Source organism: Anopheles stephensi, chromosome 3 (genome assembly GCF_013141755.1).
Source record: "Anopheles stephensi strain Indian chromosome 3, UCI_ANSTEP_V1.0, whole genome shotgun sequence".
NCBI classification, from domain to species: Eukaryota; Metazoa; Arthropoda; class Insecta; order Diptera; family Culicidae; genus Anopheles; species Anopheles stephensi.
The window spans coordinates 59582526-59609355 of record NC_050203.1 but is presented as its reverse complement, the minus strand read 5'-3'; the positions used below and the strand labels follow the sequence as shown (position 1 = coordinate 59609355).

The following is a 26830-nucleotide window of genomic DNA, read 5'->3' as shown; positions in this document are numbered from 1 at the left end:
GACGGACAGGGGCCATATCACCACAAAGCCCCGTCATACATTCGATACAGAACCGAACGTTTTGCGTATGCCACCTATCTGGCCCGTGAAGCACTTTTCCGTCACACGCACGCACGCTCGCAGTTGAAGCACGACAGGGACGTTGCGATGGGCGATGGGGAAATAATTTTTCCCGGGCAGCAGCAAAAGTGTCCATGCGTTTCGGGGCGATATGCCTACGGTCATCGCATAAACATGAAGCCTGGAAGCCACCAGCGCTGCGCTTTAATCCCTTCCGTCCATATTTCCCACGTTCCGCGGGGGTTCGGCATTGTGCTGTCGGGCTGAAACGGCCCACTTTTAAACGGCCGGCATTTGAAGAGGATTGCTCGAATCTGCCGCGCCAAGTAGTGCTAACGGTGGGGACGATGACGCCGACAGAAGAAGGAGAAAAAGAAAACCCACAGAATTGATAGAAGAAACCCCACTCCAGAAGCCAAATGATGACTTGTGGATGTTCTGCTTCTGCTGCTGAAGTGGTTCGATTATCTGCGGCACGGTCCTTCGCAAATATTGACATCCCGTAGCGATTTTGCATATGCTATTTCAACAGCTAGTTCAGTAGTCGCTATAGTGCCATCGTTGCTGCTTTGGTGATAGGGTCTTTCTTTGCTTTTGAAAAGGCAAAACCGGGGTGAGAGATACAGAAAGAGAAAGAGAGGGATTATCGACCGACACCAAAGAACTTCAAGAGACGATGGAATGCGATCTAATGTAAACACAGCTCGCCCCCCTTTAACGATCCTTGGTGAGGGAGTGTTTACTTGGCAGCTGCTGATAGTTTGTGGAACAAATCTGTTAAGGAGCTTTTCTTGAAAAATTCTGGACTTTCAAGAATCGCCCCGAACGGTTGTAATCCATCATAATTCTACAGCCGATTTGGATCATTGTTAACACGTGTTCAAATCGAAAAAATCACGAAAAACTCACATCAGGAATTGCAATTCCATAATGAAAAATCTACAGTAACAGGAAGGATTCCCCACCCTTCCAAAACCAGAACGTGATGTTGGAAAGCATTAGAATAGTTTATCTGGATTCTTTGACTGCTATTAACAATTGCTGGGTGATCAGTCCTTCATACATGGATGCGGCCCGGATGAGATTTGATTCTGGTCCAGATGAGTTACTACTCTCCCGAGCTATAGAAATAGATAATTTAATTCCCACGACTGAGATATTTAATACTATTCGGATTTTCCCTAAAACCCAAAAGATATAGTTAATCTATTCTAATAAAGTATTTGAGCGACCAAACCCGTTGTAGAAATTGAAAGTTCACCATGCTTGATTTTTCGCTGTCCAGCATCATGCAAGGGAACGCAACTCTGTTAATAAAATTTAAGCTGCTCTCGCACGCCCCTCACATACAGGTCCGCAAAATGGGGAACTAAAATAAACAAAGTCATCACAATTCTTTATCCTGTCGCTCATTTCACCGGGTAGTTTAATAGGCGAATGCGTAGAAACCATTCCAAAGGCAAAGACGAAAAAAGGAAACCACCCCCTTAGAGAAAGCTGAACCGACGAAGCTGTGTTATGGACGTTGTTTACGATTGATCCGGTTTCATCTGATTTCAGAGAAAGCGGTACCGCTACAATGTAGTGCTCGGCAGCCACCCGGCAGCATCAACAGATTTCGGTCTTGAAGATGTCATCCTCGTACCGGAGCTGTCGAGTGAAGCCGTGCCAGTTGTGGATGCCGGAACCGGGGACGAGAGTGAGGAGACAAACCGCATACCGGCAACATTTGGCTATTTGAGGTAATCCTTTCAACGACCATGAAACGAAAATGGTTTCCCATTGGCCGGTTTGTATGAAAATGTATAGTACGTGCGGAGGGCAGATGGGAAATTTATTCCTTTCCTTCGTAGCTTTCGTCTTGGTTGGGAAAGTCCCTTGGCTGGACAAGAAATAGGGATTGCAAGCAGGCAAGCAACACAAAAAAGTGAAGCTGGAAAGCACAAACATCTGTTCTAATGTACGACACATCCGGGAAGGTCATCCGGGAAGCATCAAGCTGTGCTGATGGTACAGATTCTAATTCTAGCTTAAGAAGAAGTCAGGAAGTGGCTTTTCCCAGTACCCTGTGCCCCGGACCAGAGCCGTTCGCCGCAATATATCGTTTAATAGCTTTCCGAAATAGAACCGGTAGCACAATTGAACGAACTAGCGCGGCGAAGGTACGAGAACATGCCCGAAGTGTCACGCCGCAATTTCATATAAAGCCACGGAACACCTGCGTCACATAGTTCCGGGAGCTGCCGTATAGTGCCCTACAGTAGCGGCACGATAACGTGGCACATCCTGTCCCAGCAACGTATGCATATGTGTGTGTGTGGGGTCGAAGGGGCCGAAAAAATAGAATCGGCAAACAAAAACATAAAGCAACCCGGGGATATGTCACCGCAAGGATGAGTATCGATCGATGGAATTTGCTGATTTTCTTCGAACGCCGTACGTTCGCACCAGAACGGAACGGCAGGAACGGTTTCCGGAGAGCCGTTTCCTTTGGGTGGCAGGAAGGGTGAGGGTGGTGGGAGGGGAGTGGTGATTGGAAGGTTTCTTCGTCTTACTTTATCTTGTTCGGTTTGAGATGGGTGAGTAAAATTGGAATTCGCACAATCCATATTCCTTAGAACCGCTGTCGTTGCTTTCGATCTATTTGCGTACCGAGTGTACAGTGGTGTCCAAAAGAATGGTAAAGCTTGAGCACTTTATTCTGTTCATACTAGTCACCCTAGAGGATTGAAAAGGAGTTGAAGTAATTGTGCGAAAACATACCATTTTATGTATAAGCGAAATATATAAAATTTTGGAAATTTCGCTTACCATTGTCGATGGGATTTTCCGATAACGATACATCTAATGAGAAATTTTATGTGGAAGTCAACATCGCTAAACTTCCTCGGTACAAATTTATCAACAGTCGAACAAGTATCAAGTATCAAAACCTCAAGGCAGCGGTACTCAGCTTTGTTCATATTGCCGCAAAATAAGATGTGACTCGAGGAAAGTTATCCATGCAAAAGAAAACAACCTCAGTGGCTTGATCAACTTTTTATATTTGCTGTAGCTGCTTCAAGTACTTTGAAAAGTAAACAGCCGTTTTATTTGTGCTCAGTTGAGCCCATATTGCTGACATGATGACATTAGGAAACAGGATTAATACTTCCTCGATTATGCTCAGTTATAATACTCTGCAAAACTGTCATACAATAAATATCAGGTAAATTGTGCTTTTCATTGATTAATACTCCAGATGTAAATTGCTCTTGTAGCTGATCACGTCACAAAAATAATACCAGACAATACAGAGCCTTTAAACTTTTCCTGAATATTTCCAGAAAAGTTCGAAGAACAACATATTTTGTGTAAACTTGTAACAGTTTGGATCACTTTATGACATATTAGAAATAAAATATGAATAAAACAGCTTTATATTCTAGCTTTGCACACTAGCGGATTTAGGAATTCGATCTTTGATATAACCTAACGAGTATCCTCAGAGCACTTTATCATACTGATGCTGTATATTGCAACTCCGATTGACGGTATTATTTTACTTCAGAAAGGTCCAGAAATGTTTCTTGGAAGAAAATGGCTATAGTTTCTTCTCCTTTCAGTTCTACAACCTCTGGAGGGCTAGGCCTGTCATTTCTGGCTCAGTAGTTAGAAAATCAGTCTTTTTTATGGGAAAATGGTCCGGATGGAATTTGAACCGCGGTACGAAGACCAACGCCGTTATCGCCTCAACAACAGGGCCTCCACTTTATATGAAGATTATTTTCTACGACCAAAAAGCAATAAAGAAGATGAATATCCTGTTAAACTTTCGCTAGTATCCGTTCATCTTTCATCGTTCTATTGAATGTACAAAGAACCGTAGTCTTGTTTGCTCTTAACTTACGCAACTACGATTCAACTACCAGTTAAGATTTTCCACCCCGAAAAAAAAGCCACCATTCAAAACAAGTTACACAGTCACAATAGTTTTCCTGCACTGTGCTTCCTTTGCCACGGCTTCTCCCGATGCGCAATCGAATTTCCGTACTTTAGCAATCAATGACGACTCGCTAGAACACTCGCTGGAAGAAAAGTTGCTCCAAGAAAATAGCACAACTTTCTCAAACCCCCTTGTACGTCGACTGTTCCCTCGCGGCAACTGAGTTTAAAAGCACGTGCAGCCGACCGCCGCTGCTCCAAACAGGAACAGGATGCAGCAGAAAACTGGGTCAACAGAACCACTCCGAGCGGAATGTTCGTTCTGCTCGAATCACGTTAGTGACCCCTCGGAGGCCACACACAGCTTCCGATCGCTTATGCACAGTTTAGACTCCAGAGTGGGGAATGTGTTTTGTTAACATATGTGTGTGTGTGTGTGTGAGTGTGCGGCAGCATTCAAAGCGGCCAAGAAACAGCTTGGCGCGTACGCAAATGGGTCGTTAAGCTGCAGTTGGTGTTGTACGGTAAACAAGCGATCCGACGATTACAAGTGATAAAAGTGGGAAAGAAGCAAAAAAGGCACTTTTCCCCGTGCGCCCATGCTCGCCCGTTACTGAATTGTTTTCCCATTCTCTGCACTTTCCTCTGCCTTTGTTTTCGGCAACGAATTGGGAAGGAAAACAATTTACCGTAAATGTCAAACGGCAGATTTACTACTATCGTTACAATACTTTACGTACCCTTTAACATTCGGGGGCTTTTGCTTTCGAGCGTTCGTGTGTTGCGGTTCCCAGCAGCCAGCCCAATTGGCTGAGTGAAAAATTGGTCTGATAGTGGTGGTGGGGAAATATAAATGGAGACATTCTAATGCTAAGGATAGATCGCGCTGAAAAACTAACACCACCGGACCGGAATGGGCGAGAAGGAAAAACGAAGATCACAACAAACACACCGAAGCAAAACGCAAAAGCCAAAGAAATAAAACACGCTCAACCATGAACGCTGACAACCATGAAAACAGTGAAACAGAATGGTTTAGGGGAAGTGGTGAACCGGCGGAGGGAGGGAGGTGACAAATCGCGGATCGTTTTCATGGTGTACGGGAGCGGGTTCACGGGGTGCAGATTCGGACTATATTTAACCACTACCACACATCTCGCCGGCCGTACGGATGATGTTCGTTGGTTCGGTTGGTTCGTTTACGACACGTCGGAAAAACACGCACCGGCCCCGTCGCTGACCGTAACTGACACAAATTTTCTTCGCTACCCGGCCTTTTCCCTTCCCGGAATCACCATCCCGATGCATCACCATCAACAACACGCCACACTTCACATTGCCATTAGAAATTCTGTACGCTGGGCATGCGAACGGTCGGCAGGCAGAATGAAACCGTGCACGAGACTCCAGATAGAGTGCGACAGCACGAAGGGTTTGCGGTAGAGCGAGACGGCCAAGATAGATGTCGTCGAAAAAGGGGAACAGGCGAAAAGCGGGACAAGGATCTGACACAGAAAAGTTCAACAAAAGTTGTCCGTTCCGAGCCCGTTAGTCTCCGCGCCATATTGCCACACGGAGGAATTGGAACGGAATGCAGCACGCCACTAGCAACCGACACGTACTATACAGACAGACACGCACACAAGCACACGTGTACATAATACATGGAGGGAAAACCTCAAATGTGTGCATGTGTGTGAGCGGGCTGGCGATACACTCGAAGGGGGACATTCCTAAGCGGCATCATCATCTTCATCGGGTTCACTTTTCCTCGACTGTGTACGTACAGTGAGTAGCGCAATTATGCACGCACGGCACACGGTGAGTCTAGTATTACAGGTTTGGCAGTAAATATTGTTTGATAACGAAACATATTAAACCAAACAAATAGCTCTTTCTCTTTAAAAATAGCTCATTTTCTTTAGTTTATAAGGTATCTATAAGATTCATTTATCCAAAGAAAGCGGATATTCAGTATGCGCTAATTAAGAACTATCCATACTGGATATTATACAGGAACCCAAGGACCGCCTCTTAAACGTTATAATAAAATGTTAGTAATAACTATCGCTCCAATTTTCGAGAGTCAAAGGTTTCCGCCAGTTCTGGATTCACTGAGGACGAAGAGTTCGTAGAGTACGCAGAGCTGCTTTACGCTGAGGTAAGACAAAGTTACATTGTCACGCCAGTGTTACCTAGTGAGAGTAGAGCTTCATAGTAAGTAGAGTGCTATTTTGTCAAGTCAGAGATTAATATTTAGGACAAAAGCTGTTTTTTTAAAGGATAAAGTTGCGTTTTGAGGTTTAAATTTCAAGATGTGAGCAGAGCATCAAAGTTAGGACAATGCTTCTAAGTAAGGACAGGGCTACCTAGTGAGGTTAGAGCTACACATTGAGGATAGAGCCTCCCAATGAAGACTGAGCTACTTTATGAGTATACTAACTCTAGAGGGAACAACTTCTAGATGATGGCATAGCTATTTTGTGAAGGCAGAACAATACAAAGAGGTAATATGAGGACAAAGCCATATAATCAGGGCGATATAGAGCTTCATAGTGTGGGCAAATATTCTTAGTAAAAACAGAGTTTTATAGTTGGGATAGAGCTTCTTAATGAGAACAGAGCTTCACAGTGAAGCCAAAGCTAGCTAGTGAGAGTAAAGCATCCTTTTGGGAGTGGAAAGCCAAAGAGCACACTCAGAACCTTCTGTTTAAAGGGGTGAGATCTCAACGAAGCTCTCAAGCTGTCTATCCGATAGCTGAAGTGATAGTTGTATCTTATTAATATAATTTTTATTTCACAGGATATTTTACTACTATTTGTGAATGGGAGAGGAAATTCGACTTTACACAATGGAACATTTTGTGATAAGATTTGTTCCAATAAGGAAGGCTTATTAACTTAATAATCATAGTTAATTGAAGCTGAAAATTTCGTATCGGTAATAAACTCTTCTCGCTTTACAATAATTTCAAATATCATTTTTCGCTTTTCGGTAAAAAGAATCAAAAAATATGTGTTAACTTACCTAAGGAGCAAAGTAAATACGTCTGAAATTCGCCTCTAAACCACTGGAAGCTCAATTGTCGAATTAGTCAAATCCAAAAATAAAAAATACTTCCACTAAACTTCATTCTTTCACTTAATAATCAGTAGTTTTGCTGCACTCCAAAACATATGTTTGTTGACAGAAAATTTAGCAAAATGTTTGCGTTCTAATTGATTTGTTTTTTACGCTCACAATCAACTCTACAAATATTATTTTTGTTGTACGTCTGATCCTATTCTGCACCACACTGTTAATAATGCGTGCGCATATGTGTGCGTATGTGCGAATGTGCGTGTGTTGGAAATTGAAAAATAGCACACGCGCTCATGGTCAACGCGATTTTGTGTACATTTTCCCTTTGCTTCATGTTCTCTTCTGCTGTTGCTCCTGCTGCTTTCCCTCTGTACACATAGCACCCCACAGCACCCACTGTTTGCCCTTCAAGCACCGTTGCATCTTCGTCATTCGATCCATTTTCCCCCCACTCGTAGAGTTTTCCCTGACCTTTTACAGAGACTCGCACTCTTGCTCGCTCCACCCCGTTCACCGAACGAGTCCGAGAAGAATTTGTCGATAATACGGACACACGGCAAAGGACTGTACGGGTGGCCAGACGATCCTTGCCGGTGCATACGAGCATGGGAAAATCGGAAGCAAAGGTCACTCACAGCGAGTGGAGGAACACTTGCCAGGCGCACACCATCCTAGACACCGTGCTGGTCGCACGGGCAGTGTTCACAGCAAGTCGCCCCCTGTTGGTACGCCGTCCAAGTAGTTTGACAGCTGAGAGATCGACCTACAACTACTGCTGTTTCTTTTTCCCCTATCGAGCTACTACCCTCACAGATGCATCGTAGCGGATCGCATGCAGTTCGCTCGAAACGGCAGAGCCAATCGGAAAACGATGTGTCTTTATCGTCTTGCTCGTCACGTCGTGGAATGAGACACATACGAAGCAACAAAAAAAAAACTAAAAACGACGAGAGAAAATCACTGTTGGCAATGTATCCATTTTTGCAAAGGGCTTTTCCCGGTTGTGGAAAGTCGTATCTGTGGCAAAAAAAAAAACACACACACACACGTACACCGACGGTGCAAGGTGAGCGACAGACAGACGGTCTGACCGTGAACAAATCGAGGGCTTTGAAGTTCAAACTGTCACTTCCCCATTGCTGCCGCGCTTGCACTTGACCAGTGCCACAGCCGCGGAACGAGCGGCAACCGCGTACGCCGTTGCCTTTTAAGATCGTGCCAGACAGGAAGCTTTAATTGCAGATTAGTAGCCACCGAGCGGACCAAACGACACGACCAACCACCGAGAGGCGAGAGCGGTACAATCCGGCTGCAATGGTTAATAATTCATCGGATGGCTTTTAGGGGTTTTTTCTTTCTTTACTTTCGCGATAAACACTCACAGGTGGAGTGTTTTCTTTCTAACTCATTCCCTTCTCTATGTGTGTGTGTGTGTGTTCATTAGTAAGCGCCATTGGTGTTTGAATGGTGACGAAGGAAAAAAAAAGAAGAAGGGCGACCAACATATTTATAAAAATAAAAATAATCCCCGAAAAGTGCTGCAAAGTCAACGTGCCTGCCTGGCCGTAGTTGTGTGCCGTGCAGTATTGGTTGAGCACGCGCACCAGACAACCTTGTTTGCAAGCGGTTGCGTTGACCGTACGCTTCACGCCGAGCCCCGTTCTAGTAAGAATCGAGAGAGCACGGAAGGTAAAATTAGTATAGAGCGCCCCGCTTCGTTGGATCGGCCACCGACCGAACCCGTACGGCCTTTGGTAGACAAATTTGCTTAATGATCGGCGCCATCGGCCGCATGCGAACGATGGACGTAAGCCGATGGTTTACGTACGTCCGCCAAAATATTACCAAAATATTGTCCGCCAGTTTTGACACCACATCTGCTCAACCTCAACCTATCCGAGGTGGAAGACATGTGGTACTGTGCAAGGGTGACAGCATGACAAATCTCAATCCGCCCGTCGAAAGAAGCTCGATTGTTTTATGAATTTCTGGAGGGGGAAGAATGTTCAGACCGGTGGCGGTACGTACCGGTCATGTTTACATTACTTCCTTCCCCGAACCGAACGTTCGCACAGCATGAACGGTCGGTATTGGAACGAGAACTCATATCCTGCATATCCAGAATTTAATCCCTCCACTGATCCACTGACACATACAACCCCAAGGTTTACTCCTGGTGTGCGAGTGAGTGTAGGAAGGCGCTTTTTTTCCCTGTAGTTCTTCACTTGTCACATCTATCGTCACACTAGCGCGGGTATATTGATCCAGGCTGGGCTGGATGGTGGCAGTTGCAGCGCTCTCGGTACCCGCGCGATGTTCGCCGACAGCGCTCAGCAAACACACCGAATGACAAATCTATTTGTCCAGTCCAAACAGTCGCGTCAAAGGCGAACGTTGTCGAACGGGAGTTCCAGCAAGCTACATATTTCATCGGTAGGATGTCCACTCCCGGGGCAGCAGACCCGACTCCGACTGGGATAATCGATGGACTAAAACGATTGACAAGCTAATCTATTGGCATCCGAGAAAGGGGAGGGTGGTAAAGCAAGCAGCAGCTGGAGGAGTGCAACGTAAAACAAGAGAGGACCGTACACTAATCATCTGTATTTGGAATCAATTTTGAAGGATCGTTTTTCCAGCCACGCTCCATACACATGTCAGTGTCAAATTGATTTTTGATGTTTCGAGCCGAGTGTCGGCGCATAGTTTACTTACACTAATGATCAGTACTTAGCGCTTGTTGGCTTGGTGCGTTAAATGTGTTTCTTCAATGTTTCGAGCAGGAAAAGAATGTTTCGAAAAATGTTAACCCTGACGTCTGCGACTGCTTGTCTGGCTCTCGCTGGTCTTTGGTGTATTATTTACCCTGCGTATAGTCTAGCAATTTTCGTTCCTGTCAAAATAATCTTTCCCGCGGCCGAATCTCTCTTGGCAAGTGAACCATCGCCACCTATTTTGATCCTCATGACATTACGAGCTATCGCGAAGAATAAGCGTCATGTAGTTGGAGAAAATAGACAAAAAAAACACACAAACACAAGACACGAGCGGCATAAGACACCGCCTAAGAAACCTCAATCCATGACCGCTTCGAAACGGTGGCCATGACCGAACCGATAGATCACCGTTCCGCACTTCCACCGGGTGTGTTGTTTCAACCCGTTTCCCCCTGCCCCTTGCCCACACCACTTTGCGTCGCGCTTCAGGTACGCTAATGAGCACATCATTACGCGCCACAGAGCAAAACAGTAATGAACCAGGTGGGAATAGGGCGCGCACGGACTACACGCGTGCAGGTACATTGTGAAGCAGACGAGCAGCTCTGTAGCGTTTTGAACCAATAAACTGCTGCTTGCTCCTTGGCGGTTAATGTTCTTTGGCCTTCCTGCAGCGGCTGGCCGGCTACTCCATGCCCGCGCCAAACCAAGCAAACGGGCCGGTAAGGGAAAGAATTGAGCATATTGGCGTTCGCAAGATGACAGGTTCGAGATGATGTATGTTCCTCGGCAAGGCATCGCTTTTGCCATATCTTAACGCACATAGACAAACTGCCTACACCGAGTGGCTGATGTTAACCCTTTAGGGTTCCAAGGGCGCTACTTGAGTTGCTTCAAGTGATCCAAAAGCAGCTGCTTATGTTTTTGAAATCCTTTTAAAACTGAAGCCAAATTTCAAAAGCATAGGTAATATCTTAATGGTATTTGCAATACCGAAAGTAAGGAAATAAAAGGTATAATCAAGCGAGTGACATAAAATAAGACCATTTTACGTTTGAGATCTAGTTTACGAGTTTTATGGCGCAGATCAGCACCCTATAAAAGAGAACGGAGGATTATGGTTCAAAGCTAGGTAGGAAATATCAACCTGAAGCCCTTTCACATTTTATTATTGTGCAATTTTAGGTTACGTTTTGTAGCCTGAATAACACAGCAAAGGATTGAAGCCTGAGGCCCAATAGGTTAAGGTTAAAAAATGTTTACAAGAATAATACAAAGCAAGAAATGGTCGGCTTATTGTTTTTCTTATTATAATTTTAAAATATATGAGTATCAATAAGAAGAAAGCTACACTTTAAACTAAGCCATCGACAGGAAACTATGTAAATCAAACCTGTTAATAACAAAGGGGATATTCAATTTAAAAATAAAACGATAACTTCACCAATCGGAGGTAATTGAAGGGTTTAGCCTTTCTAATGCTCAATTTGTTAGCGTCGCAGCAAGTCCGTCGGCTTTCCAAGCAACCAAGGCAGATTTGTTTGACGGCAAACGCTATCCGCGCGCGCCTCATACATATTCTCAGACACTCTCGCATCGCATCACGGCCCGAATCGCAGAATTTGCATCAAGGCTGACCGCACACGTCTGCAAATTACATAAACTCGGCATCAGCCGAAGAGTGGCGTAGCGGTGGAGGCTAGCAAAATTTTGATGGATGCGCTTGAAAAAACATCCGAAGGCCTCTTGGAAGCTGAGCATAATCTGATTGAACATGGCTCGGGAGGCAGAAGACTTGGACGGGAAAGGGGGGGGGGGGGGGGAGAATTCCCGTCCAAGCATGACCATCTATTCATCTTTAATCTTCATGAATCTATTCTTGAGAACCGCATGCCCACCGTCGCCATGTGTGAACTCCGAACCGTACTGCACCCAAAACTTGCCGGTGTGCCTGAAGGGCAGTCCGGTCCAAGAACAGGAATCGTAAAATTGGAACGTGAAGGAAGAAAATGGGCTGAGAAAAGAAAAAATCAAATATTGCCTCTCGCATTCTTGCGAAGTAGCAGCATTCGAACCAGCAACTTACCAGGATCACTCATCGTGGTACTTGGACAGTGGGACAGTGGGTCTTGTACGGTGGCGGTCGGTACGGTAGCATAATGTTTAATAATAGACAGCCATAATGCGGATGATGAAAGGATATTTATTTACTTTTATTACAGTTTGCGGTCCGGCCCTGGGACGGGCCGACGGTTACGAGTGCACCCGTTGAGGGCGCAGCACACTGGGGATGGGGGAAAAGAATAAAGGGCACCGGCCACACAGGGATGAGGCTGTCGAAGACTGGTACGGCACGGGGCAATGAAATTATCCCTTCCAATTTTCCCTGTTTCACTATTTGCTGTTGCGAGCCCATTTTTCCTTCGTTCGGCAGCAAGGGCAACAACGGCAGCCGGTTTCTTTGTTCTTTCCTCGGTCCGTGGCAGAAATGGTGTGTTCACTTATTGACCTTCGTCGCTTCCTATGATAAAGGATGACATTTGAACCGAAAAGTATGTCAGACTCGTTTCGGTGCGGTAGATGAAGCCACTTCGAAACTTTCCGATAGTGGATGTAGAGAATCAAAGGCGGTTCCCCGTTGGCAGCCACGGTCAGCCTCCCATTATGGGCCACACAGCCCTGTATCAGTGCCGCTTCTATCGGAAGCAGTTCTGCAACGGTCATTAATGTTTATGTCGAAAAGGAGTGCTGCTCAGCACAGAAAACACGGACGTGGGTATAATAGAGATGGATTGAAGACACAAAAGTACCGGTGCCGGGTTTGCAGGGTTTCTCCTGTGGGTTGGTTTTACAACGTTTTAATCATCCTCGTAAGGAGGTACCCGGGCATTAATTTACTTTTCTTTTCCCCATTGTTTTCGCCGACCCTTGTTCTGCCGAGGAGTTTCTCCGACAACTCAACAGGGCAAACATAAAACGGAAAAACATAACAGCAAAGCAAGGGAAGGTGGGAAATTAAAAGTTGTTCAAGGATGTCAAACGTCAATCCCGTAGCGTAGTGGTGCTACGGTAGGTTTTGATTGTATGTATGATGAAAAGTTTCAAAATCATTGAGCTGACGGTACAAGAAGCTCACACACGGAAGAATATGTTACACACAGCATAATTATAGGGCTCGACACGAGCCGACTCGAGGCTTGCTGTCGGGGACGTGTACGGTAATTGTAATTTCATAATCCGTTTCAATTAATTATTGCCGATGGCTCGAGACGTAGCGTAGGAAATGACAGGCTGAATGGTATATAATACTTGAAGAGTGATTAAACAGGCAGCCCGAGCATGTGTTGCTCGCAGATGAATAGCGTTCTCTGTGTCTGTTGCATTACGATCTGATCCCGATGATGGATGCATGCTCGAATGTGGATTTGCTTTTTATTGCTCGTTGCATTTCATCCGGTTCCCATCAGCCGTCAGGCTTTTCATGGTACGAGCGCTTAGAAGAATAATTAACAGCATGAAGTGGAGCTGAAGCACACAGCCGCGGGGTTGCGAAGGGGCGGGTGGCATCCGTTTGGAATAGCTAACCTACCGCTCGGTTGCATAATTGTTAGCACCTCGGGCAGACATGCCGGAAAGCCGCAATAATGCTGGAATTGCGTACCGCAAACGGGTGGCTAATGATACTAACGATGCTGTTCGCAAAACAGGCATATAGCGTAGCCGTGTCTGTTTCAATTGAAGCAACACAAATAACACTCGAGCACACTCGAAAAGGTTTAGTGGAGGAGCAAAAAAAAAATCGAACCAAGTGTGCTTGTATTATTGCTATTGTAACCGTGGTACAAAATTTTAATAAACCACCAGGCGCCTCCATATCATTGCGGTGAAGTACTGGGCGTCTCCATCACGCCGTGCACGCAAAATTCGTGTTTTTCGTGTACATTTATTATGCAAATTATAATTGCATCCAAATGAATGTTCTTCCGTGATGGAGATTTTTATTTTTAAAAGAAAATCTTAATTCAATCTTTATAAATAACTAATACGATAGCTGGAGGGGATATTGTTTTTAGAAACGGATATGCCTTCATCCGTGAAACATGATAACCCTCTTTTTTTGGTTAGATTTTCCTGTTTGTCCCAAAGTTATTTTTTTACTTACTTAAACCATCCAGGAAGCGTAGACCACGTCGAGCCGTGTACAGGAATTTTAAAAGTAGATCTCGTTTAGGCGGAGAAATTCGGAGAAGCGTCCGTTAGCGTCCATACGTCCTTTCCGTACGGTGACGTTAGTTAGCCGGCTATTTCACTCCAGGCACAGGACACCGACGATCGCGTACGTTCGTTCTAGGTGATGGCTTGATTGATGGCAAAATTTCATTTCTTCACTTTCAACTAATTTTCACCCGAAACTCGGTGCTGGCTTTCACTTCCATGAGGCGGACAGGCCGTGTACCACTTGCACCGTGTTACCTACGCTGGTTTGGTATTTTAACACAATCACATAGACACATTTATACATGCGCACACACATACACACCGACTCACACATATAGACACGCTTCACGTATTGGGGAACGCATGTACGATGACGCCGATGATTATTATTATATTTCTTAAGAATTTGATTTAATTTACTTCCCACTTTTCAACGGCTCGGCTCTCGTCGCCGGGCAACCGCATGCTGTCGGTATGCTGCTGATGCTTCTGCTCCATTAGCTGCTTCTACTGGTGATTTTTATTTTCACCACTGGCTCCTTCACCTCCATCACCACCCAGACTTTCACACTGTTAAACACACTTACTACTTTCGGTTGGCAGAGCAATTTGTGGCGATGGTACAAGATGGGGATGGTACGCACCACGGTAGCACATTACACACGTTTTAGCTCACACACACACACACACTCACACACAAACGATTCTTAAGATATTTTTTCACGATCTTTTTTTTTATTCGCTTGCTTGCTTGCGTACAGAAAGATTTGCCTGCTGACACTGTCGCGCGTACGCGAACAACAATTTGCCCGATCGTCGTTATTATTGTTCACACATCATTGCACGGCTTAGCACGTTTCTTCCTTTGCGCCACTTTGCGCACTTTTTCTTTTCATCACACACTCACACACACACACACTCGCGAACAAATACGCGCGCGCGTCCACAGGGAGGAGAACTTACTTTGATTCGCTTCGCTGAAGAATTATTCATAATTAGAGCATTAAAAATCAGCACCGTGGGCAAACTTTTTCCCCATAGGGGTAGTGGTTTTGGTGGAAGAGTTTTCCCAAAGCTCCCCTTTCCCGAATGGTGGAAAACTTTTAACAATAACAACCCCAAAGAACGACTGTGTTTTGGTTCTCCAATCTTCACCACCAGACAAGCGCACCGATCGGCGATGTGTGTTGTTCGGAGTATTTCGAACTAAAGATTGTTCATTTTCCTCTTCGGCAACAAACAACAACTAGCTCGTGTGGGATGGGAAAATTACGTACAAACACACACACAGATAAACACACAGAGACGCGGTGATGCTGTCCTGTTTTGGTTTCGTTACATAATAATAATCCAAAAAACGCGCGTCTTTCCCGTCTGTGTGTGTGATTTTCCTTCGGCCATTCCCGTTGTCCCCGTACGTCCCGTTCTTCCCCCCAAAAGGAAACTATTTTCGGTATCGCACGAAAAAAAAACCCGGTGTGCGCGTCAAGCGGATGGTGCTGTGCAAAGAATTAAGGTGACAAACAAGGCAAGGAAGTTGTGATGTTGTGTTTATTCTTTCGTCTCGTTTGTGCTACGCGGACAAGCTAGTGTCGAGTATGCTGCTTCTGGCCGTCGATCCGGGGCTAAACCGGGCCAATCGGCCTAAGGCGACATGCCAGGTGTTTGGCGACGTCTTAAGTGAAACATTGAGGGCCTACGCAATCTCGGTTCTCGGTTTGGCAGCGAAGCGCGACGAGCAAGTATTATGTTTTAACATTGAAATTGATTTCATAATTAACTGCTTCGGTGGTGAATAATTTCTTGCAACGATATATTTCTTCAAGGTTTAATTTAGACTCGGGCTAACGTTACTGTACGTCTGATTTAGTATGTTCAAATGGCCGACCGTATACACTCACTTATCACCTCACTGCATAGGACGAGCTGCTATGAACTAACCAGAGCGAAACGTTCTCCACCGCATGCACTCCCATCGCCGCAAGTGTCTCCCGGCGTTCAATTACGCCCTACTCCATCAGACTAACAGGTGTCGAAGGCCCAATCCTACGGCCTTTAGTTGATTATTTTTCCCCTTCCATGTGTCTCCTTCATGCTGTACACCTTGGACCTCGGACGGGCTTTTTTTTGCCATCGCTACCAAGGCAAACCTCCAAAGAATACGTAATCAGTAGGAAATTGATCATTTAGAAACGTTGCCTCGCCTAACACGCTGCCGTCACCGAAGGAGTGGCGAAGCTTCGCGTGTTTGTACGTACGTACGTACGGACCCTGAAGGAACCCACGCTACCGAGGGTGTGTTGCTCGATGGAAAACACTATGATGATGATGATTCCATCATCCCCATCCGGATGTGAATCGCAGATTGACGGACGAAATGTCAACAGCGCGTCAGTTCCTGTGACAAGATGGAATATCCTCGTTTTGCGACAAAAAAAAAGGAGGGACCTCCGGTGCACAATACTTTGCTCCGTGAAGGGGAAAGATAGAAAAAAACGGAAAAGTACGAGAGCTTGCAAGAAAACTAGGTAAACATCTGAGAAGATGTGAAAAATGGCACTTCGGGCGTTCACTCGAGACGAATGGATGATTTTTTGTCTTTGGTCGTGAATTTTGTTATGCTTTTGCCAGTTCGTGTTCGTGTGTTGTGCCACTCAGCAAGATCAACTGGAAAACTGAATGGATTAAAACAGTGTTCTGAGAATTAAAGGGTGCCTTTTGTCTCTTTCTCTTATATAGTGTTTCACCTAGTGCGCAACAGAAACAGAAGAGTGTTGCTCTCGTTTGGCGTTAGTTTTGCAAATCTTGTACAGCACGGCGAATGTCTGCAGCAAGTTGCGCCTTGCTCTGGCGAGTTTCCTTTGCCAAAAGTTACCATGGAAACGTCACCGTCGTCGCCCTCTGTGCGAGCAATAACACGGGGAAGGTGTCTCGTGTAAAAGTAATCTCTGATAAAAGGTATTACAAGCAGCTGGATGGGATGGGGCGAAAAAAAAGCAAAAGCTCCGATAAACATGAGCGTACTTTCATGGTGGACATCCTTAGACAGGATATTGCATTATGGCGTCGTTCTCGTCCCCCGAGTTACCGGTGTTCAGGGGAAGCTTGCTGCTTATTTTCAACCGAGGCAGGGAGGGAAAAAATTGTTTCAAAATTTGTTACCCAGATCATGCCTCGGATTAACGAAGGATAAAATTGTCCAGTTTTGGGGCGCAAAGCAGGCGAAACCATCGGCGTGATATGGCACGCGGAAACCATCAAGCTTCGGCACATAGGAACGGCGGCTACAGGACGGAAGCTGTTAAGCTTAGCTCCGTTCCGTTTGATTTCGTTAGCCGATAGGGAGATTTTATATTCAAAACAAACCATCCTCAATGTCCGGCACTACCGAGAGCACTTGTGTGTTCTCTGCCCACACGAAACTTGTCGGTTTTCATCCGGTCTACATCCCCCATTCTGCCCAGGCTTCGACAGGACTTTTTTTTGTGTTGTTGTTAAGTATTCCGATAGCATTCTCGTCGGACAACTTTCCACACGCAATCACCGCACATATCATCATCAGTAAGCCATGAAGTTGACACACAGGCCGCACCATTATTAGCTTCCGTTTACTGCGGTGGCCTGGCGTTTCGTGGACCGAGTTCGCAGACTGACTTTTGCCAGTTTAGCCAAAAGTCGGGGGCGCTCACGGGTGTGTACCTCTCGAAGACAAATCGTACGTACGTATTAGTAAATAATGATGTTCCTAATGATGCCTGCCCCATGCTGCGACTTGCTGTTTGGAGATTTACACACTACATCAAACGCGTTGTTCCTGTGGTTAGGTCTCACGACGGCTTACGTTTATTTCGAGGCTAGAGCGAGCCGCCATCTCGCAGCCCAGCCACCCTACCGTCGGACGGATGCTGACCTCCCGTCCGTTTCGGTGAGAAGATTAGCCGTAACTGTCATTCTCACTCTCCATCGAAAGCGATGTGTTCTCTCACCAGCACACGCACAGTTCACACTCACGCGCTCGCGTCTAGGGCAGTGTTGTAGCGTGCGAGATTCTAAAATAAAAAAGAAGATACATTTTCTCGCTTGGACACGGCCACGACTCGCATTGCACACGCTATTTGGTGCGTTTGACAGGAATACTGGGGGAAACCCACCAGCACGACGTTTACTTGTGAACACACACATAGAGCTGAGAGCGATACTATTTCGTGCATTGTTTCACTAGACTAAACATGAAAAAAGGATCCGTTTACTGCACATGCACTCCCGATTGCGCTTCTCCATCTCTAGCCCAGCTCACTGTAGCACCGATAGAAAGAAACAATTTCGATCCATTCGCTTTATCTTCATGGCACAACAACAATTTGAACACACAGGACCAAAGAGCATTAGAAATTCGGGACTTCCTTACTTCACACACACTTACACACACTGATGTATATACGCGTATCTCGTTCTCGCACGGAAAATCCCCGTGTTTGCTCTGTGCCCGATGCGTTAAACCAACGAACACTTGTGCCTTGGCACTGTACTGTGGGGCCGACAGTGTCGTTATACGGTAAGGACACAGCGGCGTCTACTTTCCCGCACGAGAGTCTATACACGTCTGAGAATCGCGGTCTGTACCGGACCGGAGCATTAGCCGAGCTTCATCTGCTCCAATCGTTAGCATCTCAAAATGTTTGTACCGAGTGTAGAGAGCGACAGAGAGCGAGCGTGGATGCTGTACAGTAGCAGCTGTTTTTGTGGAAAATGAGAGGCCAATACAATCATGTGCGAGAAAAACTCATGTGAAGTAAGTGTTAAGCTTGTCTAGTGCAATGGAGTGAGATTTTCACTATGAAATGAGAAGCGAATGTATGTGGCAAACTTTAAATAAGTATTAATACTGCTTTTTGTTGTTGGTATTTTTGCAGGTTGTTTAACAGCCTTTTCAGGATCAATCAGGAAAGGATTTATGAAAGCTAGTGGGGCGGTCCGGTGGCCGAGGCGATAAAGGCACTGGTCGTCACAAGGTAAGGCCGGGATTCAAACCCCATTCCGGCCGCCTCCCCGTCCGCAGGGCTGAATTCTTTACTACGGGTTAACTCCGAGAACTCTCGAGGTTGTACTGCCAAGGAAGAAGAAAGATGAAAGCTAGTACATATATTTTTCCACTCAGCTTATTCAGAAAACGTACACGTGTAGAAAACAATGAGTAGTTCGATATAACAAACTAAATCTAAACGAAAATTTTATCGCAAACTGTACATTAAGGTGGACTAAAATAGTATAAATGATATTTTTGTCATTTATTCTGTATTGTAAAATATTATAGGGTCGATTCACGGCTTTCGATTCGAGTTAAAAATTTGGGCTTCCTCTCACGATGCCTCAACTTCAACGTACTTAGCTGTACATGAGGGCAGGATATAGGCGGAGTAAAATTAAAAACAGTATTTCTACGCTACCTAGTACATTAAGATGGAAATCCTAAGCAAATGAAATGGGAGTCCACTAACAACGCATGAATTAATTTTTTCAAGACCATCTGTATCTAATTTTTGACAGGATTTTATCTGATCATGAAGTATTATCGTGAACGCTTAAAAACCTTTCTTTTGCGATTAAATTATTCAGTCATGAAGTAAGAGCGATATACATTTCGTAAATGAAAAAAAAAACGATTTTCCCAATGGCCGCGAGGCACGACCACTGTGCATGGTTCGAATTGAAAAGAGCTGAATCATTGAACACGTGCGTCTAAACGCATCCCGCTTTGGCATGCGGAATGTTTTGTTTGCTTTGCTTGCTTTGCTTTGTGGATTTGCCGGTTGCTGTCATTCATGAAAATTCCGGTTTGCCAGGTGCATTGTACAATGTTTAGCAACAGAACGGCGCGAAAAATCATTGCCGCAAGGATTGAAACGAACTTCTCCTACTGGGATTGTTTGTAATCTATTGAAATATGGGAGTATTAGGACTTTGGAAGCTAATCGAACAGTCGGGTAAGCCGGTTCCACTGGATACGTTGGAGAACAAAGTGCTGGCCGTGGGTAAGTGACTTCAGCCTCATCTATTGGTTGCTAGACTTGCTGGAATGTTTTGTTAATGACTCACAATGTGCCGACAGATATATCGATATGGTTGCATCAGGTGATAAAAGGGTTCCAGGATTCGAAAGGCAGCGCTTTACCGAACGCTCATGTGCTTGGTTTATTTCATCGTTTGTGCAAGCTGATGTACTACCGCATCAAACCAATATTCGTGTTCGATGGAGGTGTTCCAGTCTTGAAGAAGCAAACCATCGTAAGTTGACCTCGTACGCTTCGTTGGGAACCACAGTCAATCTATCAATCTGTTTCGTACCTTGCAGGCTAAGCGTAATCAGAGCAAAAACAACTATCAAAATGAAGCGGATCGCATACAGCAGCTACTGCTCGAAACGCTGGCAAAGGAAAAAGTTGTCCAACAGGCACTTGGATCCGCCACCAACATTCTTATCTCACCCTCGAAGAAAGCCATTACAAACGGTGGTCCAAGCACAAGCAAACAGCCCGACCGGGAAGAGGAACCGGATGCGATATTCAAGCTCCCCCCACTGAAGGCGCCCGAAGAACCGGTCGATCTGGACCGCAGTGATAGTTCGATGGACGAAAAAGCTTCTCGGCACTACTATCACTTGAACCTGAACGCGATCGATGTGACCAGCATTTACTTTAAAAATCTACCAGCCGATGTACGGCACGAGATTCTGAACGACATCAAGGAAACGCGCAAACAGTCGTCCTGGGGCCGACTGCACGAACTGCCCGTTGAGAGTGATTCGTTTTCTTCGTTTCAAATGAAGCGTTTACTGAAACGGCGCCAGGTGCAGGTGGAACTCGAGGAAGCGGAGAAGGAAATGGGTGGAAAGTGTCTCTCATTGGCGGAGCTCGAATCGCTGCTCAACGAGGAAGGGGTTGAAACGTCGTCAAACAGAGCGGCACAGCAGATAGCATCGGATGAAAATACGCGCTTCCTGCTGGTGCGCGACGTACAGAAAGCAATCGAGAAAGCAAAAGCACGCGAAGAAGCAGAAAAGCTTGCTCCGAAAGCACCTAAACTGCCCAAAATGTCGAAGGAAGAATCGGAAAGTCTGTTGTCCATGGAGGACGATGACAAAGAGATGGATGAAGAGTTACAGCTGGCAATCAAAATGTCGTTAATGCAGGACGAGGATCCTCACGCTGTGATCGAGCTTGACGAAGAAGAGTTGCGTATGTCGCGGAAGCAGAAACAAGCACTCGGAAATGCTGCGCAAAGCTTAGCCCGTGGATTTATGCTCGAGTACGGAGGTCTAACAACTGAAGAGTTTAATGATCTGTTGCATCAAACGCAAGATGTGGATGGGGGCGATATTAATGATTCCATGTCGCAAATGTTTGTGCACAACGGGGATTCCATAGTGCAACGCACCTTGGCGACTGTTCGGGAAGTGTCCGACGAGCAAGAGAAGGATGCAGAAGAAAAAGAGGCGTCTGAAAAGGCAAATAGCGAACCGGACACGGAATCCGATTCAGACTTTGTCGATGTGCCGGAAGATAACTTGAACGATTCTCAGGTGGGCATTTCACTGCCACTAAACAGTACCAATCACTTCAAACCTCACTACAATCCAATCGTGGACTTTACCATCGATGATCTGAAACAGCTATCGGACGCGGGACCGTCGAAAAGGAAGGAAGTGGTGGAGGTGATCATTAAGCAGGAGGACATAGGAGTATGCGATAAGGATGATATATTTGCGGATATATTTAGTGTAAAGAAAGAAGCAGAGGTAGAAGAAGCATTACCGGTTAATCGCCCAACCAAACATGTTGAACCTAACCCACCGATGATCAGTATTCCAATGCAAGAAGTGAGCAACGTTGTGCTCAAAGAAAATACCTCGAATAACCAGCCGAACGAAGAGGACGTAAACGCTCCGAAACCGTTCGCCGGCTTAAAGATAAAGAAAGTCGACGATATAAATGCGCAGCTGAAGGAAGAATTGGAAAATCTGAAGAAAGGCCCGCCGGCGATTGATTTGGGCGACATTATTAAACCGTCGGTTCCGGTTCTGGATGTTCCTGTTCCGGTTGCACCAAGCACCGATCTGAAAGCTATAAAGGAAAAGCTTCAACTACAATTGGACGAGCTGAAAGCGGGTGCCAATGCGTTAACGTTAGATGAAATTAAACTGGATAGCGTGATGGTTGATGGTGAAAAGGTAATTTGAAATCTTCTTCGTGAATGCTTTTAAATATTTAATCCATTTACCTGTTTTTTTATTTACAGTCCCAAGACCGCAACGATGAAGAAGATGCTGATAGTGAAACGACGATTATCTATGATGCCGATTCAGAGATTCAAAGAACTCCCGTTAAGCAAACTATCTCCGACGGAGGACACAAAGAAGAAACAAAAGCGAAAAACGATGAGCAAGTGTCACCTACGGCCAATGCTCCGGTTATTGAAATCCTAGACAGTCCCGCTAAAAAGGGGACTTTGGAGCATCTAGTGATTGCACGCACACCAGGCAAGGATTCACAGCAACCAACCGAATCGGAAGAATCGGTTCCGCACGTAACGAAACCGTTCTTTGTTAACAAAACTCCACCCTCGGCAAAGAAAACGAACCAGGCCGATGGTACAGAGAAGCCGTCCACCCCTGGCAAATCGGTTTCGAAAGAGTTGTTTCCTGCGGAACCGATACCTTCCACGAGTAAAACGGTTCCGTCACCACCACCGGAATCGGAACCGAAGCCTGTTAGTGCGGAAAATCTCATCACCGAAATGGCGGACACACTGAAGGAAGCGCACACACCGCTCGAGCTGAAACGTATGGCACTTGATCTGGCCCAAACGGAGCGCGAGCTAGAGCGGGAGAAGAACAAACAGTCCCGTCTGGGTGTATCGATTACCGAGCAGATGCGTAACGATTGTATGGAACTGTTGCAAATTTTCGGCGTCCCGTACATCGTAGCGCCGATGGAGGCGGAAGCGCAATGTGCATTTTTGAATCAGATCGATATGACCGATGGCACGATAACGGACGATAGCGATATCTGGCTGTTCGGTGGGAAGAAGGTGTACAAAAACTTCTTCAACCAACAGAAGCTGGTGCTGGAGTTTACGATCGAGGGCATCGAGCAAATGTTTCACATGGATCGAAAGAAGCTGATCCAGCTGGCGCTCCTGGTGGGCAGCGATTATACGACGGGCATTCACGGTATCGGTGCCGTAACGGCACTGGAAATATTGGCTTCCTTTCCACCGACACCGGAACAGACGGGCGAAACGTCCGAGCTGATGTCGATGTTGTCCGGTTTGCGCAAGTTTCGCGACTGGTGGCAGCATGGCAGAAGTGGAGCGTCCGGCACCCGGATGGCACTGAAATCGAAGCTTAAAAACATCGACATTGGCGAAGGGTTTCCGAGCACGGGTGTGGTCGAAGCGTATCTGCGCCCGACGGTTGATTTCAGCGAGGAGGAATTCAGCTGGGGCTATCCGGACGCGGATCGGTTACGCGATTATGCGCGGCAAAAGTTTGGTTGGACGCAGACGAAAACGAACGACATATTGCTGCCGGTGTTGAAGCGTTTGGATGAGCGAAAGTCGCAGGCATCGATCAAGAATTACTTTAAGGTGCAGAGTGCCGTCGGTCAGAGCCGGTTGAAGGTTAGCAAACGGGTGCAGCATGCGGTCGATACGATGGCGGGCAAAATCGATCCGGATGACGTTGTGAAGGCGAAGAAGAAAAGTCCTACGAAAGCAAAGAAGCCCGCGGGACGGAAGCGAAAGCAGGCTGCTGAGAAGGACACGATCGAAACGATTGATCTGGAATCGATCGAAGAGGGGAACGAGCAGGAAGATGAGGCGCCATCCAATGTGGCGAACATGAAGGATGATGAAAAAGATGATGATTTTGTTGAAGCAACAAAAGCAACCAAAAAGAGTGGCCTAGCCCGTAAGCGAGCAACCGATGGCCCGGGAACGACAGCAAAGCCGAAACGTGGCCGTAAAAAAGCATCGCAGGATGGTACGCCCACCGATGGCAAAGAAGCGTCCGAGGCGGAACCAGCAACCTCACAGCGACCCGCACACTCGCTGGCAAATATTGGTGGAATCATTGCCAACATTAACCAACAGTCGGCTGAAAGCGTGGACAGTTCGCTGGCAGCGCGCAGGAAACGGATTGGAAACAAGATGCCGGACTTTAATCCGGCCATTCCACAGCGGGTGAAGGACGAGCAGGAAATGGTTGAACGTAAGAAGCGAGCTGCGGAATTGTTTAAAAAGCTGAAAGCTAACGACAAGCCGAAGCGGCAGTAAGCAAGACCGTGGGCGAAGTGGAAGTGTACAGCAATACAATTTAAGATAAGTTTCGTTTAAGTTTTTTTAAAAGGCGAAATTCATTAATTTAAAATAAATTCGTTCTGCAATTTGTATTAGTGGGTTTTATTTTAAAAAATCAATTACTATTGTCGATCATTCTTTTATAATTCATAAACATAACCAAGCATTCGAGGCAAGGATGGGATGCTGTTTAAGGTAACAACCTTTTAAGGGCATGCCTGCCATTACTGGCTTACTAGACTCATTTATACTGCATAGTTGGATAGTCAGTTCTTACTATGGAGGAACGGTTGGTCTGTGCAATATTTGGCTTCGCGAATGACATCGACATCATCGAACGGACATCTACGGCGGTGTTCAAGGCGTAGACCCAACTGAAACGCGAGGCCGATAGGATTGGATTGAAAAACAATGGAGGACTATCTTCGGCGGTGTGTACGAGCAGGGCGTTTGAGGAAGTAGGATGAACCACGCAGCTAGCTGAGCTGTTTGGCGATGCAGACATCCCGACGGTTGTGAAAGCCGCAAGAATACGCCGGTTGAGGCACGTGATGAGAATGCCGAACTCAAGCCCTACCGGGAAGGTGCATGAGAGCGACTTGTTTTGGCAGGAGGCGAAGAGGAGCACAGCAAGCTTGTTGGCTGGCTCAAATGGAGTCAAACCTGAGGGAGAGCGGATGGAGCCTGTTTTCTGTGACTTCATTTTACCCGTAGTAAGATAATCAGACCACACCTTCGAAGTCGTCCAAAACTTCACCTATCTGAGGTCAAAAGTCAGCACCGACAACAACGGAACAATGTTGAGTTATGCGCAAGGGTGCTGGCGGCCAACCGGTCATACTACAGCCTGAGGAAACTTCTCCACTGTAAATACCTGTCGGGACGGACGAAGCCGTGGGACTATACAGAACATTTATAGTCCCAGTATTCACATACGCCTTTGAGATATGGACTCTGTCCAAAACTTACGAAGCCCTCTTAACTGCGTTCGAGAGGAAGTTGCTCAGCAGGATTTTTGGCCCCGTATGTTTGGAAGGACAATGGAGGAGCCGCTACGTCACGTCATGAGAATGACACCGGACGACCCAGCCCGTAAAGTCCTTTTAGGCCGTCCACAAGGACAGAGGAGGCGTGGTAGGCCCAAATTGAGATGGAGTGATGGCGTTGATGCGTCCGCCAGAACGGCCGGGATAACGGATTGGCAGACGACGGCGCTGAACCGTGAGCGGTATCGAGGATTGTTGCAGCAGGCCAAGACCGCAAAGCGGTTGTAGCGCCTGATAAGTAAGTAAGTAAGTAAGATAGTCAGCCCTGCGCACGGGGAGGCAATCTGGATGGAATTTAAATCCCGGTCTTGCCATGTGAAGACCGGTCCCGGACGGGGTCGCGTTTTGACCTTCGCACCAAGTTCGCACAATTTAGCTTAAAAAGAGTTACATGTAATGCAGATAATTTTTCAAAATAAACCACTTGTTCGCGCCTAATATGTAGGCAAACCGCATGCCACTCCCCAAGGCGGCCACGGAATGAATAATAGGAATGAACTATTGGGAGAAAATTTAGGATTACGGGGGTTTAGAATATGACTAAATTTCACTCTCAAAAGAATAATCAAGCAGCACATCCGTTTTCTTCCAACACCTCTTGAGAAAATATTCAAAGATTTTTCCGCGACTCATCATCATTAAAATGGTTTTATATAGATAAGAACCCTGAGGTTATCGTAAAATTGTAGAAGGAAGTTCTTGGAGGTAAATTGTTTAAATGATTCTGGTCATTTTAGACTTTATATTTCAGTGGGAAGTTAAATCTCATTAATCTCTGGGCCATTAGCCGTCAGTACAACAAACTAGGTACTCCCAACAAAGACGATACCTATATAAAAATCGGTTGAATTCTGATAAAATTCTCGCCTACCCAGCGAGAAAACAATACTCAGCTCTTGAAAATCGATGTTCCAGACGGTAACGATACCATTCAGCAAAGCGCAATATGCACTAGCTACCCTCCCCAATGGTCAGAAGGTCACAGCTTATGCTTACAGTGAGCGCAAACACCAAGCGTCTCCATGTAACACACCGAAAGGAAGGTATCAATTTGTAGTAATCGGAATTAGTATGACTTTGAGTGACACACGGAGCGCGGCACATGGAGCGGGTGGCGAACTTTGGCGAATGGCACAAAATCTACCCACGTTGCACCCTCCAAGCCGCGGGATGAAGGAAGAACTCGACAGCACGATTTGAATTGTAGATTGCAGAAAATGAGTAACATCCGAAGACGTGAACGACGCGAACGATGATGATGATGCCACGGGATGAGCAAATTCGCGCGCGGTTCGGGGCCAAATGTCTCCATTACGTCAAGCGGTACGAGACAAGTTCTGTTTGGTTCTTTTCTGTTGTTTGATGGTCCATTTACCTTCCGGTCCGGTCTGTCTAATGGTGCGTATGCTAATTGTTCACCGTCTGTT

General features: G+C 46.0%; 2 protein-coding genes across 3 annotated transcripts in view; one reads left to right on the top strand and one right to left on the bottom strand.

The window, feature by feature from the left end:
- Positions 1-18606, bottom strand: part of LOC118509287 — a 52491-nt gene extending 33885 nt beyond the window's left edge. The window contains exons 1-2 of one of the 2 annotated variants that reach the window (XM_036049694.1): positions 18425-18606; positions 13946-14978 (exon numbers count right to left, since the gene is read on the bottom strand). The gene's annotated coding sequence lies outside the window, so the exon portion shown is untranslated. Of the gene's footprint in view, positions 1-13945; positions 14979-18409 lie in introns of both variants that reach the window. The other variant, XM_036049695.1, reaches the window with a different exon arrangement.
- A 1204-nt stretch (positions 18607-19810) lies between these two features.
- Positions 19811-24449, top strand: LOC118509286 (DNA repair protein complementing XP-G cells). Its single transcript, XM_036049693.1, has 4 exons — positions 19811-20033; positions 20111-20286; positions 20354-22228; positions 22297-24449. The coding sequence occupies exons 1-4, from the start codon at positions 19946-19948 to the stop codon at positions 24331-24333; spliced, it is 4176 nt and encodes a 1391-aa protein (XP_035905586.1). The 5' UTR covers positions 19811-19945; the 3' UTR covers positions 24334-24449.
- Positions 24450-26830: the final 2381 nt, after the last annotated feature.